Raw genomic sequence first — 21,702 nt, 5'->3', positions numbered from 1 at the left:
GAAAATAGGCCCAAAAAAACAAATAAAATTTAATAAAAGAGGGGGCCGACCTTGCAAAATAATACCCCAAGCGCTCCCTTTTTTAAAATTTAATATAATAATAATTAATTAAATGCCTTTGTAATTAAAAACTTCGATTTTTTAAAGGCTTTAAATTAATTATTGAATGTCCATGCGCTATTTTTAAATACCAATTTAATTAAATCTTTCACATTTTTATCGAATTTGGCATTTTAATGTAATTCGAAAATATTGGTGCCTAAGCATGGGAGGAATAAGGGACACTAACCACATCGCTCTGGTCCCTGGGAGAGGGATAGGAGCGCTCCTTCATTTTGGCCTTGTTTTTCATGTTTTTCACGTTCAGAGTCTTGTCTTAGACGTCCAAAATAGCATTTTAATTAGGAATCTTGAGCTTAATTCGTCCCTTTTGTGGAAGGAGTGTGTCATGTCCCCACTCTAGCTCAGTCTAGCAGAGACATGTGAGTCAGCTTATTATGGGGTCTTGTAGGCTGACAGGGTTGGACAGAGACCCGGTATGGTTATTCAGTGTTGGAGACTTGGTATTCTAGCAGTTATTGATCAGTTGGGAGATATTCCTTGTTTTTAGGAGGCAGTTCCTACTTTTTAGGAGGTTTGATCATGCCCAAGGTTGGGTCTCCATGAGATGCCTCTTTGGGTTCAGTTTCAGAGAGATTGGGCTTGTTTCCTAAATTTTAGGAGCATCCCTAGATTTTAGGGATGAGACTACCAGTGAATCCTTGATTTCCGACTTCAGTCACAGACAGGTGACAGGATGATTTTAGGGTTTGTAATGTCAGTTGGGCATTTTATGGCTATTTGGGTTATATTTTTAATATTTCCTAAGTTAGCGTTTAATAATTAAATAAGGCTAAGTTGTTAGCCATTTTGGAGTAATAAGGGGATTTTTGGCCTCATCTGGATGCGCACCCTATTGTGTGATAGCTCGTTGGAAAGATCTTGAAATTCTTTAAATCTTTCTCTTTGGTCTCAGGGCAATTCAGTGAGCGGATTTCTGTCTATGAGGAAAAAGGTCATTTTCTAGTAACATGACCACTTTAAAATAAGAAATTATAACATTTCCACTAGACCATGCCACTTGGAGACAATTAGGGTTCTATTTGCAATTGAGAGGGGTTATAAGGGGATAGGAGCTTCATTCTATGATCATCTTTTGCATATTTGACAACTTGTATGAATTTGCTCTGGAGAGCGATTTCTAGACTGGGACGCAAACCCCAGGATAAGGATTGGCTGGGACGTAGCCCTCAGCAATCTTTGGCACCGGACTTATAAGGCATTGTGTGTGGTGATTAAGGACAGAGGCATCAATTCTCAGTAGGGTTTCAGCGTGGCCTACCATCTTTCCAGTGGAGACGTGGTTCATTGCAGCTGGAGGAATGCCATTTGCAGCAAATACACCACGTGGTGTATAGGGTATTGCTTGTATTCACTTCCAGTGTATGTGGGGTTGGAGAACATTCTTCATCTTCCAGTTTGACTTTGAATTTGTATGAGAGCTTGGGAAATACATTGGATTCATTGTTTGGCTTTGTAATTCAGACAAATCTGCCTGGTACGATTTGCAATAATTCTGACTTTTGCTGTATACCTCATTTATTTCAGTATTGCTTCATATTTGCTGTTATCTATTCCTTCCTATGCTATTAAACAATCAAAAACACAAAAACAAACAACCCTTTCTGCACTTCTGTCTAGTTCTATAAGAAAAACTTAAATAAACAGGAAAACAAAATTAAAAATAAAAAAATTACAGCAGGTTAACAGCAAAGATCTATCAGGGATCTTTCAGAGTGTGCTTTAAAGTACTTTCGCCCTAGTCCCTTGGTGAGGGACAGGAGCGAACTTGCCTTTTTCCTTGGGTTTTTGTTTCTTTAATCACCAATTTATATCGCAAGGCAAGTAACAATGTTATCCATTCATTCCATGCATACTTTACTCGTCCTTTACAGTGCAAATTTGATATTTGAGTAAATATTGCCCTGGTCCCTTGGTGAGGGACAGGAGCGAACCTTTGTTCCTTGTGCTCATCCTTGTTTATATCAACTTGCAACTGTCTTCACGGTGTAAAATGATGTTCCTTACTCCCTTTTGAACACTTGAAATGTGAGTGGCAACTTAAATTTGGACACACTTGAACATTTCGCTCTGGTCCCTGGGAGAGGGATAGGAGCGAACTTGGGCATTTCCATCACCTTTGCGGTCTTTGATACTTTACTTTCTCTCCGAGGCGTTCCAAACATCATTGCCCCTTTGTATCTTAGCTTGGAGTGATTTAAGCTTGGAGGGAATATTAAATAACCTTGAGTTTGCCCTGGTCCCTGGCTGAGGGACAGGAGCGAACTTTCACTTGTAGGCTCAATCATGCTTTGCTAACTTTTAAAACCATCTTCAATGGATCCGCTATGCTCCCCTTCACTCATCCTTGACATGTAATTTGCTTCATCTTGGTGAGAGATTTGTCTAAGGAAGAAATTGCTCTGGTCCCTGGGAGAGGGACAGGAGTGCCTAGGACAATATGGGCTTCACTTGGCGTTTTTACAATCTTCAAATTATCTTCAACGGACTCGTTACGCCTCCTTTGCTTGTCTCAAACTTAACACTTACTTGATCTTCGCCCAAAACCTGTCTTATAAGGAAAATCGCTCTGGTCCCTGAGAGAGGGACGGGAGCTATCACTTAAATTCGCCCTGGTCCCTGGCAGAGGGACAGGAGCGATTTTGCTTCTAGGGTCAATTTTCCTCATGATTGCGCTTTCAAGTTATATTCAACTGATAAAATGTATCTCCTTTGATCTTCTCAATTCGCGAAATCGTTCAAATCTTTCAAGGACAAGGCAATTTTGGATTTCAAGCTCCGGTCCTTCAGTGAGGGACAGGAGCGATTTTTGTCCTCCAGGCCCAAATGCTTCACTTTTCACCATGAAATGTCTTTGCTAGGGAAGATATCATCCTGCTTCATGCTATGAATAAAAGTTAATGTCCAAAAAAAGGTCTAAAATTGTGCATATAAAGAAAATCGCTCTGGTCCTTCAGTGAGGGATAGGAGCGAATTTGACCTTCTAGGCAAAAACTTCATCATTTCATTGCTTTTGATCAAGTCTGGATGCTCTATCATGCTCATTTTTCCCTTCACCATGCCTTTGATGTCTCAATTCATCCAAACAAGGTCAGGAATGGCTCAAATAAGTATTTTCGCCCTGGTCCCTTGGTGAGGGACAGGAGCGCTTCGCCTTGGTCCTCCTGGGAGGGACAGGAGCGAAATTTGCTCTGGATCCTCAGTGAAGGACAGGAGCGAAATATGACTTTTCGAACTCTCTATCAGGATAACTTTTATGGAATATAACATTTAAGTATAAGAAAGAAGAAACATATATACTTTAAGTTATATTCCATATATACTTTCAGGATGTTTGAGAGTGGTTTCAGACCTCCAGGAGTTATATTGCAAAATCTAGTTTTTTGAGGTTTTTCAATTTCCAGACTTAGTCAAATTTCAGGATCAGGACTTTAGACTTAGCCAAATTTCAGGACATTCCAGACTTAGCCAAATTTCAGGACCAGGGCATCACTTAAGTAGGACTTGCTACCCTATTGATAGCCCCGACAGCACTCAAAATGCAAAGGCTAACTAACAAAACCCTAAAGAACCTAAAGAACAAACCCAAAAAAGCAAAAAAGCAAGGGTCCCCATTTGCAATGGGGCGATGTGTGAAAATGTCACAACAGTTCCCAAGGTTGTCCAAAAAACCCAACAAGAAGCTTGTGAAGTCACACTGCTTCTCTCGACGCCACACTTGACGCAATGTACTTAGCTTCTGCAGTACTCAATGCAACTGAGGATTGTTTCCTGCTGGCCCAGGAGATCACGACAGAACCCAAACTGAAACAGATTTCTGAAGTGCTCTTCCTATCAGTTACACTTCCTGCCCAATTAGAATCAGAGTAGCCTTCCAAGGTGATGACAGTGTTGATTGGATACTTCAACCCGTAGCCAACTGTGCCTCGTAAATATCTCAGGATATGCTTGGTTACAACAAGATGAACATGCTTCGGTTTGTTCATGAACTGGCTAAGGGCACTCACTGCATAACAAATATCCGATCTAGTGTTAACTAGATACATCAAGGATCCAATCAACTGCCTGTACTCCGATGGATCTGCAAAATCAGAGTTAGCTGCAGATAAATTCAATTTCTTCAAGTTAGTTTCCATAGGAGTAGACATAGTTTTACAATCCATCATACCAAATCTTTTCAATATATCAATGGTATATTTTTCTTGACTAAGAATAATTTCATTAGATCTTTGCCATACTTCTAACCCTAGAAAGTAATGCATTAGACCTAGATCTTTCATTTCAAATTCAGTGGCAAATTCTTTTTTGCATCTAATGATGAGACTATCTTCACCAGTTAGAAATAAATCATTCACATATAAAATTAGAATTAGCATTTCACCATCAAATACTTTAAAGTAAAGGTTAGAATCAACATCATTCTTACAAAATCCTAAGCTAACCAAATACTTATCAATCCTTTCATACCAAGCTCGAGGAGCTTGCTCGAGGCTGATAAGAGCTTTCTTCAGTCTGCACACATGAGATTCTTTACTATGAATCTCATAACCTCTTGGTTGTTCAATATAAACTTCTTCCTCAATGACACCATTAAGGAATGCAGTCTTTACATCCATTTGATGTAACTTTCAGTCCTTAGCTGCAACAATAACTATAATGGTTCTAATAGAAGTATATCTAGCAACAGGAGCAAATGTTTCCTCATAATCTATACCTTCCTTTTGAGAAAAACCACGAGCTACAAATCTAGCTTTATATTTCTTAATACTTCCATTAGCAGTATGTTTAATTTTAAACAACCATTTAGAGGATACAACAGACTTACCTTTAGGTCTAGGCACAATATCCTAGACGTCATTCTTGATGATGGATTGATACTCTTTGTCCATGGCTAACTTCCATGCTTGTTGGTTCATAGCTTCTCCTACATTTGATGGTTAGGTCTCAATAATGTTGCACATCATTTCAACATGGTTGGAGAGCTTCTGAGGTGTCCTGCTTTCTCTGAATGTTCCTTTGGGAGCTGCAAACTTTTCAGCTTCTCGGATGATGTTCCTAACCCAAAGTGGTCTCTTTTTACTAACTGCAATGTCTCTAGGTCCATCAGTTGGATCGAGGGGCTCAAAAGGATCACAAGGCTCAATGTGTTTAGAGGGCTCAATAGGCTCCCTATGAATCTCAGGGTTAGTATCAACATCCATATCTTGATTTTCATTAAGTCCTTTATCATTATCAACCAAGGAATCTTTCGATTTCTTAAGAGCAATATTTTCTTCAAAAGTTACATCTCTACTTACTTCAATGTACCTTTGTCCTAGGATGTAGACTCGGAATGCTTTGGAAGATTCACTGTATCCAACAAGGATACCCTTCTTCCCAGATGGCTCTAGCTTAGTTCTCTTCTCCTTTGGTATATGAACATAGACAGAGCTTCTGAATATCCTTAGGTGGCTGATATCAGGTTTGACTCCAGTGAAGGCTTCTTCATGAGTCATGTTCTTCAACACACGATGAGGGCATCTATTCTGAATATACACTGTCGTTTTAGATGCCTCAGCCCATAAGAAAGTCTATAGGTCCTGGTCATGAATCATTGCCTTAGCAGCTTCGACAATGGATCTATTCTTTCTTTCAGCCACACCATTTTGCTGAGGATTGTAGGGAACACAAAAATCCCTCTTGATTCTTGTCTCTACACAAAAGTCTTGAAAACTACTTGAGGTGTATTCACCTCTATTGTTAGACCTTAAAACTTTAATTCTTTTTCCAGTTAGATTTTCAACTGAAGCCTTAAATTCTTTGAACGTACTTTATCGGACTCTTTAGTTTTCAGAAAGTAAATCCAAGTCTTTCTAGAGAAATCATCTTTGAATACAACATAGTATAGGAATCCACTAGGTGAAGCAATAGACATAGGTCCACATAAATCCGAATGAGCAAGTGCTATTTTTTTTTAGCTCTACTTTCACTTTTATAAAATGGACTTTTAGTGTTCTTAGCTAAAACACATCCTTTGCAAGTATCATCATAAAATTGACTAAGTTTAGGCATACCTTTGACCATCTTCTCAAGTGAGGGAAGCGCTTGGAAGTGTAAATGACCAAGCCTCCTGTGCCATAGTTCGCTGATGTCGGGAGCCTCATGAATGAGGGCTTGAACTGGTTGAGCTGAAAGTTTATATAAGCTATCATATCTATTACCAATGACACGAGCAAATTTAAAACTAGATTTCTTAGGCCATGCAAGTATTCTACCCTCAAAAAATGCTACTTGATAACCGTTATCTTCTAGTGTAGAAATGGAGACAAGATTCCATTTAATCCTAGACACAAATAAAATATCACTGAGATGTAGAGAGATACCAGAATCTAAATTTACTGAAGTACTACTGAAACCTCTTACCGAATATTGAGCGTCATCACCAATTACAACATGAAGATTGGATTCTTTCTCTATCAAGTCTGAAAGATGCTCTTGGTAGCCTGTGATGTGTCTAGATGCGCCGCTGTCGATCAACCATGTGTTGCAGTTAGTCTGTACATTGCTTGACAAGGCAGAGATGAAGAGGAAGTCTTCATTGTTCTTCTGTTCTGCAACTTCATTGAGATTTGCTTCTCCTTGCCTGAGCTGATTTTGACATTACTTCGCATAGTGACCAAACTTGTCACATCTGAAGCAGCGATTGCGTGAGAGATCTCTTGGCTTCTTTCTTGAATCATGGCTTGCTGAAGGTCTGAAATCTCTATTCCTCTTGAAGTTGCCCTTCTTCCAATTTCCACCTTTCTTCTTGACTGATTGGGCTGCAAGCATGTGATGATCTCCTCCATGAGAGTTCCTAATTGCTCCCTTAGCAGCTAGCCGAGATTCTTCTTGGATGCAATCTCCCCTCAATCGTTCAAACTTGGGAAAGCTCGATCCTAGCACTGATTCCTTGAACGAATGGTTCCCAAGTTGGCGGAAGGCCATTGAGGGCAGTCAAGGTGAGATCACTGTCTTCAACTTCCTTTCCAACTGCTGAAAGTTGATCCCTTAGATTAGTTATCCTTATGAAGTAGGAGGTGATAGATTCCCCTTTCTCCAATTGGATGTGAGTGAGCTGATTCCTCAAGGCAAGAATGTGGCTAGTGTTGTTGACTTCATACATCTTCTCCAATGTGCTGAACATTTCTCTTGCGGACTTCATCTTGCAGATAGATGACACAATATGATCTTTGATGGAATCAATGATCAACCTTCGAGCTTGAAAGTCCTTCCATTCTTCCTTTTCTTTTTTGTTAGTAGGTTCTTCAGCATCCTTGCTAACATATTCAGCAAGGTCATTTAAAGCCATCAACATTCTGACTTTCCAAGAGGTGTAATTTGCAGAGCCTTCCAACCTTTCTTCAGCCCTAAGAGAGGAAGCCATGCGGTCTAAACTTTGAACAGTAGGTTAGACTGAAAAACAAATAAATTAACAAATCTGATCACAACTATTTACGAACCAAGCTCTCATACCATGTTAATTTAGTGATCAGATTTAATTAATTAACAAAAAGTAAATGAAATGAACATACGCATAACACAAAGATCACCAAAGATACCTTGGGAAAACCTCCCTCTTGGAGGAAAAACCCAGCATCAAAGATCCAGATAAATCTTTATATATGAGCAAAATTACAAGCATCACTTATTTGATTTAGTCAACCAACTAGGGCATAATTCAACCAAGTCAGATTGCTGAAGTGCTGGAACAAATTCGCCAAGTAATGTTGCTGTTACAGATTTCTGAAGATCAACCAACATACTGGATATGGCAGCGAAAGCTTGGAGATGACTTCGCTAAGCTTGTTAACCACTTCGCTAGGCTTGAGGATCAATTCGCTAACCTTGAAGACCAATTCGCTGAACTTTGGAGAGCTAATAATGTCGCTGAATGTTGCTGAGTTGCTTCAATCAGAATTCGCTAGAATGAAGAAGATTGTTTTGCTTGAATTGAATGATTTGAAACTAAGATGAATCTTCTTATATACAAGATTTATCTTTACATTTTTCTCCAAGTCGGCTAAGACTCTATTTTAAATTACATTCATATTTCACTTTAGTGCCCAATTTGAGTCCAGATTACAAACACGTTATATGTAGCCTTTAGCACTTAATGAGGCCCGATTTAGATGCTTTTACAAGTTACATTAATACAATTTTGGGCCCAGCCCAATGGAGGTAATTTGCTCATATATATGTTTATTTAATTTGCACTTATAATCCGATTCTAGCTATCGGATTTCAACATTTACCAAGTAATTTGACAAATTTGAAAGTCTTGGCAAACACAGCAAGGCATTTCAATGCTTTAAATTCATTGTGTTTGTATATTACAGAAAGGAAACAAAAAGTCTAAAGAAATACGAAGTTAAATGAAAGGATCATATAAATCTGACTGAAGTACTGTTGATGTGTTTTTCATGCACATGCGAACACAGAATAAAATACCGAAGTATCTTATCCTCTCTTGAACAAAGTTCCCGACTGCTGAAGATCTCGCTGAAGGATCAGTCGGAGTAACTCCAAGGTTCTGTTATGTAGGATCTCTACGTGTGGATAAGCTCTCTGTGGTATGATGTGATTTTGCTGGAATCACAAGGGGACTTACACTTGACGACCTAAACGTCTGATTTGCTTTGAATATTACTGGAACACAGGATTTCACTAGCCTAGATTTTGAAAAAAAGAGAAAAGGATGAGGGCGAGGAAAGGATCTAATTCTGACACTAAGAATGTAAGAGCAATGAATGACCTTTGATGAAATTTTAAGTCTTGTTTTGACATCCCAGGACCATCTCCACAAGGTTAGTGCGATCTTCGGAGGAAAGCTTTATGATGTTCAAATCATCACTACAGGCATAGACACCATCAGGCTGATGCATGTCAATGAAGAAGCGACAATTGAAGTTAAGCTCAATCTGAATGATTCCAGTTGACTACACAAGGCAAGTCTGCAATCAACAAACTGCTAGTAGTATGGATATACAAATTTCACCACCAATCAAACACATTTCTTCCACTCATCTAATAACATGAAATCAAATCTGAGAAGTATAGAGACCATGCAAATTGTTGAATCGACCCATAGATTTCACCATTTCTTCAATGAAGTTTACAAGTCTTTTACAACAACATCTTGGCAACAATCTTTGCCATCTCTTTCTATTCTACTCTAATTGCTATTCTACTCTAATTGCTATTCTATCAACTGACTATTCACTATTTCTAACTATTCACCTTCTAACTACTGACTCCCTATTATTAGCCTTTACAAAATGAGGAACCAGGGCTTATATAGTGCCCTTAATACAATTCAATGGCTAAGATCAAATTGAGATCAATGGCCGAGATTTTACAATGAAAACCCTAATTAGGGTTTGTTACAACAAACTCAATTCTGACCAATGAAATAATTGCATTATTTGGACACATGTCTTCTCTGGAATAATCGACCAATGGATAACCAGGGTAGGTACATCGAAGTTTGTGCCATTTTGATGAGCTAGGTACATTGAATCTGGACACGCTAGGGTGGACCAATCCGACATGGAGGAGTGATGACTGGGACACCACCTTGTCCGACACTTGATTGATGTTCAATTTGGTGATGCTGAGAAGCTAACTTTAGTTAACTCTTCTGAAACTATCTGCTTCTCCAACGAACCCTCGCTCTAACCTCCTTTGTCTTTGATGTGCAGGATGGATGATGTACCTTTCCTTGGAATGCTGGATTGGAAGATGTCGTCCCTGATGATGCTGGACTGGAGAAGGTCGTCCTTGTCTTGGCCTGGTCTTCTTTCATCTGCAAGACAAACCATAAGATGATTAAGGACACAAAATATATTTATTCTAACATAGCATTTTATACCTTTAAACCATCAACAAGAAGACATCAAAATGAAGTTTACTCAAGGTTCTCCCCAGGGACAGGACCTATCTAGAATTTCGCTCTCGACCCTTTGGAAGGGTCAAGAGCGAATTCTCATTTTAGCTCAAAATTCACAATTTTGAAGGTCAAACATCTTTCCAAGGCATTCCAAATAGTTTTTCTCACCCTAGTCCAGGCCTGACTTAGCACAAAATTTAAAGAAAAGGATGGTTTTAGTGTTTTTCGCTCTGGACCCTTTTGAAGGGTCAGGAGCAAAATTCAAGTTTTAAGCTTGATCCTTCATCTTCTTCACTCCAATCTATCTTGCAAGGCTAAATAACATCCTTCCATCCTCAACCACGCCCTAAGAATCAAAGTCTTGGCCTCACACAAGGGAAAAATAGTTGATTTGAAGAATTTCGCTTTGGACCCTTTGGAAGGGTCAGGAGCGAAATTCATTCCTAGCTTGTCTTCCCTCACTCAATTCCATTCTTCTCACTCTGTCTCCCCTTGACTCCCTCAATTGGATCTATCTTTCAACTTGACAACATTTGCTTGATCCTCGGAAGGCCTAAAAGGGAAAATTCGCTCAAAATCATGGCCAGGGACAAGACCTATCTAGGATTTCGCTCTGGACCCTTTGGAAGGGTCAGGAGCGAAATCCTTGTTTTAGCTCAAAATCTACATTTTTGGTGACCAAAATCCATTCAAGGGCAATCTTAAGGCTTATCTTACCTAGGTCTAGGCTTAGCTAGCTTGGCACAAATTTTGGAGAAAATGATGGGTTTTAGGATTTTTGCTCTGGACCCTTTGGAAGGGTCAGGAGCGAAAATCTTGTTTTAGGCTTATTTCCTCATTCTTTCAACTCCAATTCACCTCCAAGACTAAGGACACATTGCCTCACTCCTATCTAGGCCATAAAAATCAAAATTTTAACTTGTCTTGCAAAGAAAGTAGGTGATCCTAAGATTTTCGCTCCAGACCCTTTGGAAGGGTCAGGAGCGAAATCCCTGGTTTGGGCTAATTTCCATCATTTTTCAACACCAATTAACTTCAAAAGGCAAGAACATGTCTCCTCGCACCCATCCAAGCCATGAAAACCTAACGTTTGACTAGACTTGCAAGGAAAATAGGTGGTTTTAAGATTTTTGCTCTAGACCCTTTGGAAGGGTCAGGAGCGAAAATCACTTTTTGGCTCAATTCCTTCAAGTTTGATAATCATTGCTAAGTCAAAGTCATTCCTGAGGACCTCTCCCATCAAAACTTGCCCTAGTCAACACTTGGCTTGGCATAAAATTGGGAAAAAAGGTGATTTAGAGAAAATTCGCTCTGGACCCTTTGGAAGGGTCAGGAGCGAATTTCTTAATTTAGGCTTATTCCTCCATCATTTCAAGTTGAATTCACCTCAAAAGGCTAGAAAACAGTTCTCCTCTCACATCCAACCCAAGTTTGACATGATTTTGCAAGGGGAAATAGGTGGTTGAAGAATTTTCGCCCTGGACCCTTTGGAAGGGTCAGGAGCGATTTTCATCATTTGGCTCAATTCCTCCAAACTTGATAATCATTGGCAATTCAAGGACATGCCTAAAGACACCTCTAATCTTGACCCACACTAGACTTGGCATAAATTTGAGGGAAAAGATAGGTTTTGCGAAAATTCGCTCTGGACCCTTTGGAAGGGTCAGGAGTGAAAATCTCATCTTTGACCAAAAATCATCATTCTCTCAACTTGAAACTTCATTGCAAGGTAGAATCTCATCTTTCTTCGCCCTAGGAACAAGGTTTTAAGCCTAAGAAAGGTCAAAAAGTAGGCTTGTAAGGAATTTCGCTCTGGACCCTTTGGAAGGGTCAGGATCGAAATTTCCTTTCTTGGCTAAAATCCTTCATTTTCATAGCTACCAAACACTCTCAAAGGCAAGGTCATGTTCATTCTCCTTCTCATCATGCCTTGGACATCAAATTTTCGCCAAATAAAGGAGGAAATGCATTCTAGGGAGATTTTCGCTTTGGACCCTTTGGAAGGGTCAGGAGCGAAAATCAAGATTTGGGCTAAATTATTCATTTCTCCAATTCAAAACAACCTCAAGTGGCAAAGGCATGCTATCTCGCTTCCATCCACACCATAAGAAACCAAGGATTTGACCTCCTCCAATGAAAAATAAGTGTTTTTAGGAATTTCACTCTGGACCCTTTGGAAGGGTTAGGAGCGACATTCATCTTTTGGTCCAAAATCCTTCACATTTCAATGCTTCCAATCATTTCCAAAGGCTACAAGATGTCCATCCTTCCTTTCAAGATACCCTGCAAATCAAAATTTAGTCAAACTAGGGAGGAAATGAGCTCGAAATTCATCTTTTGGTCCAAAATCCTTCACATTTCAATGCTTCCAAACATTTCCAAAGGCTACAAGATATCCATCCTTCCTTTCAAGATACCCTGCAAATCAAAATTTAGTCAAATTAGGGAGGAAATGAGCTTTAAGAGGATTTTCGCTCTGGACCCTTCATTCTAGGCTTGATCACTCACTTTTCCAACTTCAAACCACATCACGAAGCAAACTTAGATCATTTTCCACCTAAGGACAAGGTTTCAAGCTCAAACAAGGTAGCAAATGAAGTTTATGATGAATTTCGCTCTGGACCCTTTCGAAGGGTCAGGAGCGAAATTCCCCTTTAGGCCAAAATCTTGCTCTTCAAAATCAACCAATTCCATCTCAAGGCAAGAACATACCAATTCATCCTCAAACATGCCCTAGAAACCAACACTTAGCCAAAATTGGGAAGGAAATGAGAGCTACAAAGATTTTCGCTCTGGACCTTTGGAAGGTTCAGGAGCGAAAATCATGTTTTGGGTTGGATCCTTGACTTTTCCTACTCTCATCCTCTTTGGGAGGCAAACATAGATCCTTCCTCATGCATCTCCACCTTGGTCTTGACTCTTGCTAAAGGAAAAATGAGTGTTTTCAAAAATTTCGCTTTGGAGCCTTTGGAAGGGTCAGGAGCGAAATTCTTAATTTTGGCCAAAATCCTTCACATTTTCACATCCCATCACCTCAAAACTAGAACGTTGGTCTAAACAAGGGAGAAAATGAGGTTTTCAAGAATTTCGCTTTGGACCCTTTGGAAGGGTCAAGAGCGAAATTTGCTTTGGACCCTTTGGAAGGGTCAAGAGCGAAATTTGCTTTGGACCCTTTGGAAGGGTCAGGAGCGAAATTTGACATTTTGGTCTCTCCGTCAGGATCATTTTATGGAAGATAACATTTAAGTATAAGTGACATTTCCTTATATCTTTCTTCTTTTTTATACTTTAAGTTATATTCCATATATACCGTTAGGATGTTTGAGAGTGGTTTCGAACCTCCAGGAGTTATATTGCAAAATCTAGTTTTTGGAGGATTCTTCAGTTTTCCAGACTTAGTCAAATTTCAGGATCAGGACATTCTAGACAACCAAATTTCAGGATCAGGACATTCTAGACCAAATTTCAGGATCAAGACATTCTAGACAACCAAATTTTAGGATCAGGACATTCCAGACTTCATCACTCATCAACTTGACCTAGTCTTGGACCTTGAAGAATGATACTCACTCACCAAGCAAGACACAATTAGCAACAAGAGCAAAACTAGGCCCTAAGGAAGACTCTCAAAGAAACCCTAATTCTGGGGGCCTCGTGGACTAACCCCGGCTCAAGCAAAGCCTGCTATCCAGTGATCCCCCTGGCGACACTCAAAAAGCAAAGGCTAACAAACAAACCTCTAAAAACCCTAGAAAAACAAACCCCAGAAAGCAAAAAGTAGGGGTCCCCATTTGCAATGGGGCGATGTGTGAATACGTCACAACAAGTACCTAGTTAGTTAAGAGAACTCACGTTCATTACACTGATACCATTATTCTAATTCCTATTCAGAGGCACACTTCTGATGCAATTAGATTGGGTTCTGTACGGAAAGCATCTGCTCTCATAGAACTAGCCCTGGAAAATCCTATTTCATGTAGATCTTTTTCCCAAAATAAGGGCTCTATTTACAAGCTAATTTAACAAATTTGAAAGTATTGGCATATAGAGCAAGGCATTTCAATGTATTAAATTCATTGTCTTTGTATTTTACTAGGTTACCGGGTTCGGCCCCCTAAACCCCTGGTACTGGTCCGATCCGGTCCTGGTCCTGGTTCAGGGTCCTGGTCCGATCCGCTTGTGGTTTGGATAGGGTCTGTGATTCACAGGCCTAGTTCGGACCAGGTCGAACCCAAGAGGACCCAGGTCGAACCTGAGGGTCTGATGGCCCAAAAATAGTGCTTTTTTTGCAAAATTTAATTTTTTTAAAAATCCACCACATAAAAAAATTAAAATATAACCCTAAAAGTGAGTTTTAAAACATTAAATTGGCTCATTTCACACAAGCAACATGACTACAAGAAAGGGGAAACGAAGATGTGGGATATACTCAGATAGCAAGCATATTGATAGTGCAAGTGCAAGTGTAAGTGGCATTGGCATTGGTTCATCTAATGTCAATGATGAGGAGGAGAATGAGGATGATGAATTAGAGAATCCATTTGATGAGCCAGAGCATACTGATTTGGATGCTTTCACTTCTCAGCTTGTTGCATTTGATAACTTAGATAGCGAGCAAACTTATAGTGCAAGTGCAAGTGTAAGTGGCATTGGCATTGGTTCATCTAATGTCAATGACGAGGAGGAGAATGAGGATGATGAATTAGAGAATCCATTTGATGATTAAACTTTAAATTGTTGAAAGTTGAAACAATGATACTTGAATATTTTGTCTTTTTGATATTAAACTTGATGTAAATGATGCTGTTATGGTATGATCGTGATGCTATGATTACAGGTTTATGTTGCTTTTGTTGTTTATATGATGCGATGGACATGCTAATCTTAATTCATGCTTATAGGCTATAAGCCTATATATATTTATATAAAATTTACATGTTTTTGTACTAATGAACCCAAACCCCTTTTCAAAATTTTGCCGTACCGGCATACCGGTTCTTCAAACCCGAACCGGCAACTTAGGTATTTTACATTATAGGAACCCAAGTATATAAGTGCAAATATTTAGAAGGCTTTTGTTTACCCTTTAGATATTTCATGTATTAAACTGTAAACTGTCTTTCAAATTTTGCAAATGTACATGATAGCTGGTTTTACTTTCTTAATTCCATTGTGTCCTTTATTCAGTAGATTATCATTATATTATCCCAATTATCTTTTCTGTATTAGTAGTCTGGTTTGAAATTGTATTTGCTGCATCAAACATCTTTTAAATCTGCAGAATGAGTTGAGTGAACATAACCGCCAGAGGTATAACGGTAATTCTATGTTGTACAATACAAATCCAATTTCTACAAATTTAAAAATTGGCCGAGCAGTGAAATATTGCCACTGATAATGCTTCAAACTGATTACAGAATTCATGATTATGCCTCCTGCGTAGAGATTATGAAAAAACACAACAGATGGAATATGGGTGTTTAGAGCCAACCAGCAAATCCCCAGTTGAGTATTGTGGGCATTATTAGTTTTATAAGAAATTTCACATACTTAACCTTAATCAATCCAGATAAAGCTTACAATACTAATGTTTTGTGGCAAACACATGGCATGCCTTTTCTGTACATTTTGTGGGAGATTTTTATGATGGATTTTCTGGCAAGGAATGCAATCAAATTTCTTTTTTGCCATTTCTTAAAGTTACAAGCTTAACTACTGCATTGGAATGGATCTATTTATACTCTGTTTTATCTCCTGTATTAAAATATTTAAGGTATTCAGAGTTTTTGTTATCTTTATTCTCTATCAATTATTATTAATGCCATTGGTTGGATTACCAGGAACTTTTTCATAATTCAATAGTTCTACAAACATTCACAAATTCCAAGCAGAAGAAGGCTCAACGGATTTTAGAGGTATGGGACAGCAGCCAATCTGTTTTGACTGAACCATTAGATCAATTACAACTCAAGTCAACAAAATAGGGGAATTACGGGTACATAAATGGCAAAATCATCATTTAGTACTGGGAATCTGGTCTATCTTATTTAGATTTGTTAAATGATGTTTTCTGATCAATTAGCGTCACATATAGACAGCTTGGTCCACTTGCAGCTGCAATCAAAATGTTTGATGGATGTTGGGAGGTTAATTCGGTGGAGGCTAGATCGTTTGTAAAAGCTACCTAGTAATAAATTGATTATTAACTAGTTTTTTCGCTCTCTTTCAGAATCCTGCTATCTGGTTGAAGCCAAATAGCAATAGATTTGAGCAATGCATTCATCATTCGAAAACTTATACAAGTAAGTTGCAACTGTTATTGCTTCCAAATTGCATCTTTCTGTCATGCCAATTTAGCTCTCTGGTAATTGTGATTTATGTTATTAATATAATATTTCTTCTTTGCAGAGCCTGGGTTAGAGACAAACGGTTACCTTCTAGTCAATGCTAATGGTGGTTTGAATCAAATGCGAACTGGGGTATGCTCTCTCTTAGTTACCCGGTCTTGTGAGTATCATTGATTTGTCAGTTCATCAGTTTTTGAGATCTAACATCATCCTTTATTAAGTCAGATGTTCTTGAGTCAGAACCAAAGGAGCCATTTTTATTTTGTTGGATTGAACAATGCAGATATGTGACATGGTTGCTGTGGCAAGAATCTTGAATGTAACTCTTGTTCTCCCCTCTTTGGACCATACATCTTTCTGGAATGATCCAAGGTTTGTCGGTCCTAAAATTTGATCTGTCAGGTTATTTAAGCTCTTTTTTTAATTTTTGTAATGCTCTTACGTTGCTATTTTGGTTTCAGTGACTTTAAGGATCTCTTTGACTGGCAACACTTCATTAGAACTTTGGAGGATGATATCAATATAGTAGAGTCCCTACTACCTTCTTATGCAAATGTCGAGCCTTTGAAAAAAGCTCCTATATCCTGGTCAAAGGTCAGTCTTTTCAGTTGATTTCTTTCAAAGTTGCTCAGCAAATAAACACATCACTAGTGGTTGTCATTGATCAACACAGTTTGTTGTAAATCTATTATATGATGCAGATCTCTTATTATAAGACAGAAATACTTCCCTTACTGAAGCACCATAAGGTTCTATACTTCACTCATACGGACTCTCGACTTGCCAATAATGGTCTTCCCAGTTCCATTCAAAAGTTGAGGTGCCGTGCAAACTTTCAAGCACTAAGATATACATCATCCATTGAGGAACTTGGGAATACCTTGGTATCTAGGATGCACAAGAGTGAGAATCCGTACATTGCACTTCATTTAAGGTAAGTTGCAAGTGGATCAGATATGCCTGTAAACTTGTGAACAGTGTTGTGCACATTTACTATTAGGTCAGTGGTGTAAACCGGTGAACAGTGGTTTTGGAACATTTACTAATTATATGTTTACTTATTTGCTTTTGGGAATAGTATAGATTTGAGAAGGATATGTTGGCATTCACCGGCTGTTCACACAACTTGACATTAGAAGAAGCTAAGGAGCTGCAGAAAATGAGATATGCAGTAGATCACTGGAAGGAGAAAGATATTGACGGTGAGGAGAAAAGAAGGCAAGGTGGTTGTCCTATGACTCCCCGTGAGACTTCTCTTCTGTTGAAGGCCTTAGGATTTCCATCCAATACAAATATTTATATTGTAGCAGGGGAAGCTTATGGAACTGATAGCATGAAGCCTCTATATGATGAATTTCCAAATATATTTACCCACTCAACATTAGCTACAGAAGAGGAGCTGGAACCTTTTAAAAACTATCAGAACAGGCTTGCTGCATTGGATTATATAGTGGCTATAAAAAGCGATATTTTTGTTTATACTTATGATGGTAACATGGCAAAAGCAGTGCAAGGGCATAGGCGTTTTGAAGGTTTCAGGAAAACCATCAATCCGGACAGGTAACCAATTAATATTCTAAATATATCTATATTTTTCCTATTCTCGTGTATTCTTTATGTTCCACATGGTGAAATCTTGACTTGCAATAAGATTTACAAGTAGGAATTTATTACAGGCAAAATCTGGTGAAGCTGATAGATAACTTAGATCAAGGTCAAATTTCATGGAAGAAATTTGCATCAAAAATGAAAAAACTACACTCTGATCGAGACGGGTCTCCTTATCAAAGAGAAGCTGGTGATTTACCAAAATTTGAGGAATATTTCTACGCAAACCCCTTACCAGGTTGTATATGTGAGAAGCATCACAGTAAGCAAAGACTATTTACAGATGGAAGCTAAGCTTGTACATCTTACAAAGCAGAAGAATCTTGAGTTCTTTTGTAATCTAATACAAGCTAATAGGAGGAAACTGAAGTATTTTGTACCTCCACTAAGTTACTTCTCCTAACACAACAAAATTCTCTGCAACTTAGCTGTGACTGGAAAGTACCGAGATCTTTTCTGCTCAACTATTATTTGTACCAACACAGAAACACCAGCCAATTTAGTTTCTTCTGAATCTGATGCCTATCCATTATTTGGCACCAATGATTGTGGTGGATTGTTATGACTTTTAAAGCAGGAGCATTCAGATCCACAGGCAATCCTGCATCCCAATATTTTTTCGTGATCATTATTATTTTGTCTTGGTGCAGAAGGTTGTTTTAGTCTCTAGTTGGTGTAGAAGTCTTTCGTCGACTCAGGTTTTGTTTTGTGACATTTTTGCCTAGTCACAGTTTCACAAGCTCAACTGGGAAATCATGAAAATAATTAATTATAAAGATCAGTGATGGCTAGTGTCAAATCACTCTGTAGAGGCATTTATAACTTCATTCATTCAGTCTGCCAAGTTTTTATGACTGGAATATTTTCCCATTAAGAGATTTAATTTTTTTGTTTTTGGAAAATAATAATTTTAAATTTTTCTAAAGCTCGATAAAAATGGCTTTGAGGGGAGTATCATGAGGTCATTCTACGTAATCTGGTCAGTTTTTAGGTGAAAATCTACTTCCAGGTGAATGTTTATGCAAAAAAAAAATCAAATTTTAGGACAATTTTTGGCATATATTGCTAATTTCATTCAATCAATTTTTATAAATTCCTTTCATACTCCGCTAGAGGGTCAATTTTAGTAATTGAAGGATTCCTAAATAATTTGCAACTGAAATTGATTTAAAGTGAATCATGAATGGGTCACCCAAATTGAGAAAAAGAATCCACTACTGTGTAATCGAAACCTGCGCCAAAAACAGGATGCCTACTGGGATATTTGCAGCCACCAAGAAGGGAGTTACGGAATTCATTTATGGCAGAGTTGAAGTGCCAAAAATAGAGGGAGAAGTCCAATGCCCAGCACAAGAATAAAATGAAAAGAGAGAGGGATAAAAACTTATGGAAATGAAATGAAAATAGCCGCAATAGAGGCACCTAACCTATAAAAACACCCAGCAATTTAAAAAGTCCAATTTTCTAGTGATGAATATGTGAAGTATCATTGAAATTTGATGGAAATAAGAGTGCGAGAGCAAAGGAATTGGCCCAATCAAGATAATATATATTTCTAAACTTTGTTGAGGTTTTGGTAATGTATTTTGGTTCATTTTCCTTTGTTGTAGCTGTAACTTTTGTTTCAATAAAATAAAATTTTGTGGTGAAGAATTTATGTAAATTACTGCTTCGATTGACAGTTTGTTAAAATTGTTGATCCTCAACGAGCTACACCAATTGGTATTAGAGCAAGAATGAGCTATGTCAAGAAGAAACCCTAGAGAAATTTGTTGTTGGCAAGTGAGAAAGTGAAGACTTGCAACTATAGAGGGTTTGTGGAGGCATGGTGAACATAGAAAGAGGGTTTAGAACAAGAGAAATTGCATATAAGTTGTGCTGAATAACAAGAAGATTGGATGCTACGGAAACAACACAACAGAGGGGAGTATGTGTAGAAGATGTTAGTGAAGATGAAATTGAGGAACCTAAAATTGGAACAGAAGATGAGATGAATGAGCAAGAAGGAAATTTTTTGTGGGTTATATCAAAAATTATATGTAGCAAGCCAAGATTGGATCCACCAAACTACCATGAGAATATGAACCCAAAAGAACTCATAGATTGGATTTTGGAAATAGAGAAGTACTTTGATTTCAAATGCGTAGAAGACTCAAACAGGGTAAAATTTGCTCGTACAAAGCTAAAGGACATGCATCCTTGTGGTGGGATCGCAAACAAACAAATAGACAAAGAAAAAGTAAGGAGAAGATAAGGTCATGGGATCAAATGGTGATGAAGGTGAAGGCTAAATTTTTGCCAACAAACTATCACCTCAGCTTGTTTAGGAAGTTACAAAATCTGAAGCAAAAAGAGTTTGAGTGTAAGGACTATATTGAAGAATTTTATAGGCTATGTATTCAAGCTGGGCATGTTGAAGGTGATGAAAAGGTGTCAAGATACTTTAATGGCCTCTGGATAGAATTGAGATTAGCTTGGTTAGAATGAGGACACTTGAAGAAGCATATCAATATGCTCTAAAAGTGGAAGACAAATTGGCTAAGAAGTAATAAGGTAATTTTAGAGGCAAAGGAAAATTCTCAAGAGGTAGAGTACAATCAAATAGCAGAAGAGGGCAGCCAATAGAAGGTGAATCAAGCTCATTGCAAAATAATTATATCTCTCGTACAAGAGGAAGGGGAGATTTCTTGAGAGGAGACTTTTCATAAGGAAGAGGCTACTTCGGCAAAGTTTGAGGAAGAGGATTTCTTGGTGCATGGTACGATTGTGGAGAGGTTAGTCATCAAGCCTTCAAATGCCCTTAAGTACAGTAAAGTAGTGGAAAGGCCAATGATGTAAGGAATTACATCACAATAGCTCAAACAATGTAGCTACACCAAAAGAAACAAAAGAACCTAAGCAAGGAGAGTTGTTGATGATGAAAGAGTGATTTTGAACCCAGAGAAAGAGAGCAAGAACAGACACAAAGGAAAATTTGTTTTGAATTGTGTGCAAGTTAGGTGGGACATGTTGCAAGGCAATTGTGAATAGTGGTAGCACAGATAATTTAGTGTCACAAGATATGGTAGAAAAGCTAAAATTGAAGAGGATAAAGCATCATAATCCCTACAAAGCTTTTAAATTGCAAAGAGGTCATCAACTATTGGTAAGTGAACGCTATTTGGTTAGTTTTCAAATTGAAAATAACAAAGATGAAATTATGTGTGATATAATGCCCATGGATGCATGTCACGTTCTATTGAGTTGAGCATGGCAATACGATAGAAAATTTGTACATGATGATAGAGAAAATACCTAAACAATCATAAATGATGGGAAATCATATATTTTGAGTCCATTGAAGGACAAGCAAGAGGAAGTGGACAGTGATGCAAAGGTGTGTATAATTTCCTAAAAATAATTTTTGTTGGAGATTAAGAAGGAACATATTTTGTTTTCATTCTTAACCCAAAGGAAGTTGGGACAACAAATGAGGAACAAGAAATTCCAATGGAAATCAAAGAATTATTAGAGGAATTTTCTGATATATTGATAAAGGAATTGTCAGATGGATTGCCACCTATGAGGAGTATAAGCCATTGTATGAATTTGATATTGTGAACAAGTTTTCCAAACAAGGCACCTATAGGATGATTCCTATCGAACAAGAAGAGATAAACAAATACATGCAAAAATTGTTGGATAAAGGTTTGATTAGGGAAAGTTTAAGCCCATATGCAA

General features: G+C 38.1%; 1 protein-coding gene across 1 annotated transcript in view; it reads left to right on the top strand.

The window, feature by feature from the left end:
• The window catches only part of LOC131043541 (O-fucosyltransferase 35), a 38,609-nt gene extending 19,772 nt beyond the window's left edge, over nucleotides 1-18,837 (top strand). Inside the window, exons 2-9 of the mRNA XM_057976753.2 lie at nucleotides 15,868-15,942; nucleotides 16,257-16,329; nucleotides 16,436-16,506; nucleotides 16,658-16,746; nucleotides 16,836-16,968; nucleotides 17,076-17,308; nucleotides 17,458-17,934; nucleotides 18,051-18,837. Of these exons, the coding sequence (XP_057832736.2) occupies nucleotides 15,868-15,942; nucleotides 16,257-16,329; nucleotides 16,436-16,506; nucleotides 16,658-16,746; nucleotides 16,836-16,968; nucleotides 17,076-17,308; nucleotides 17,458-17,934; nucleotides 18,051-18,276 (1,377 nt within the window). The 3' untranslated portion in view covers nucleotides 18,277-18,837. The remainder of the gene's footprint in view (nucleotides 1-15,867; nucleotides 15,943-16,256; nucleotides 16,330-16,435; nucleotides 16,507-16,657; nucleotides 16,747-16,835; nucleotides 16,969-17,075; nucleotides 17,309-17,457; nucleotides 17,935-18,050) is intronic.
• Nucleotides 18,838-21,702: the final 2,865 nt, after the last annotated feature.

This window comes from Cryptomeria japonica, chromosome 2, assembly GCF_030272615.1.
Source record: "Cryptomeria japonica chromosome 2, Sugi_1.0, whole genome shotgun sequence".
Taxonomy (NCBI): domain Eukaryota; kingdom Viridiplantae; phylum Streptophyta; class Pinopsida; order Cupressales; family Cupressaceae; genus Cryptomeria; species Cryptomeria japonica.
This window is presented reverse-complemented; position numbering and strand designations above follow the sequence as displayed.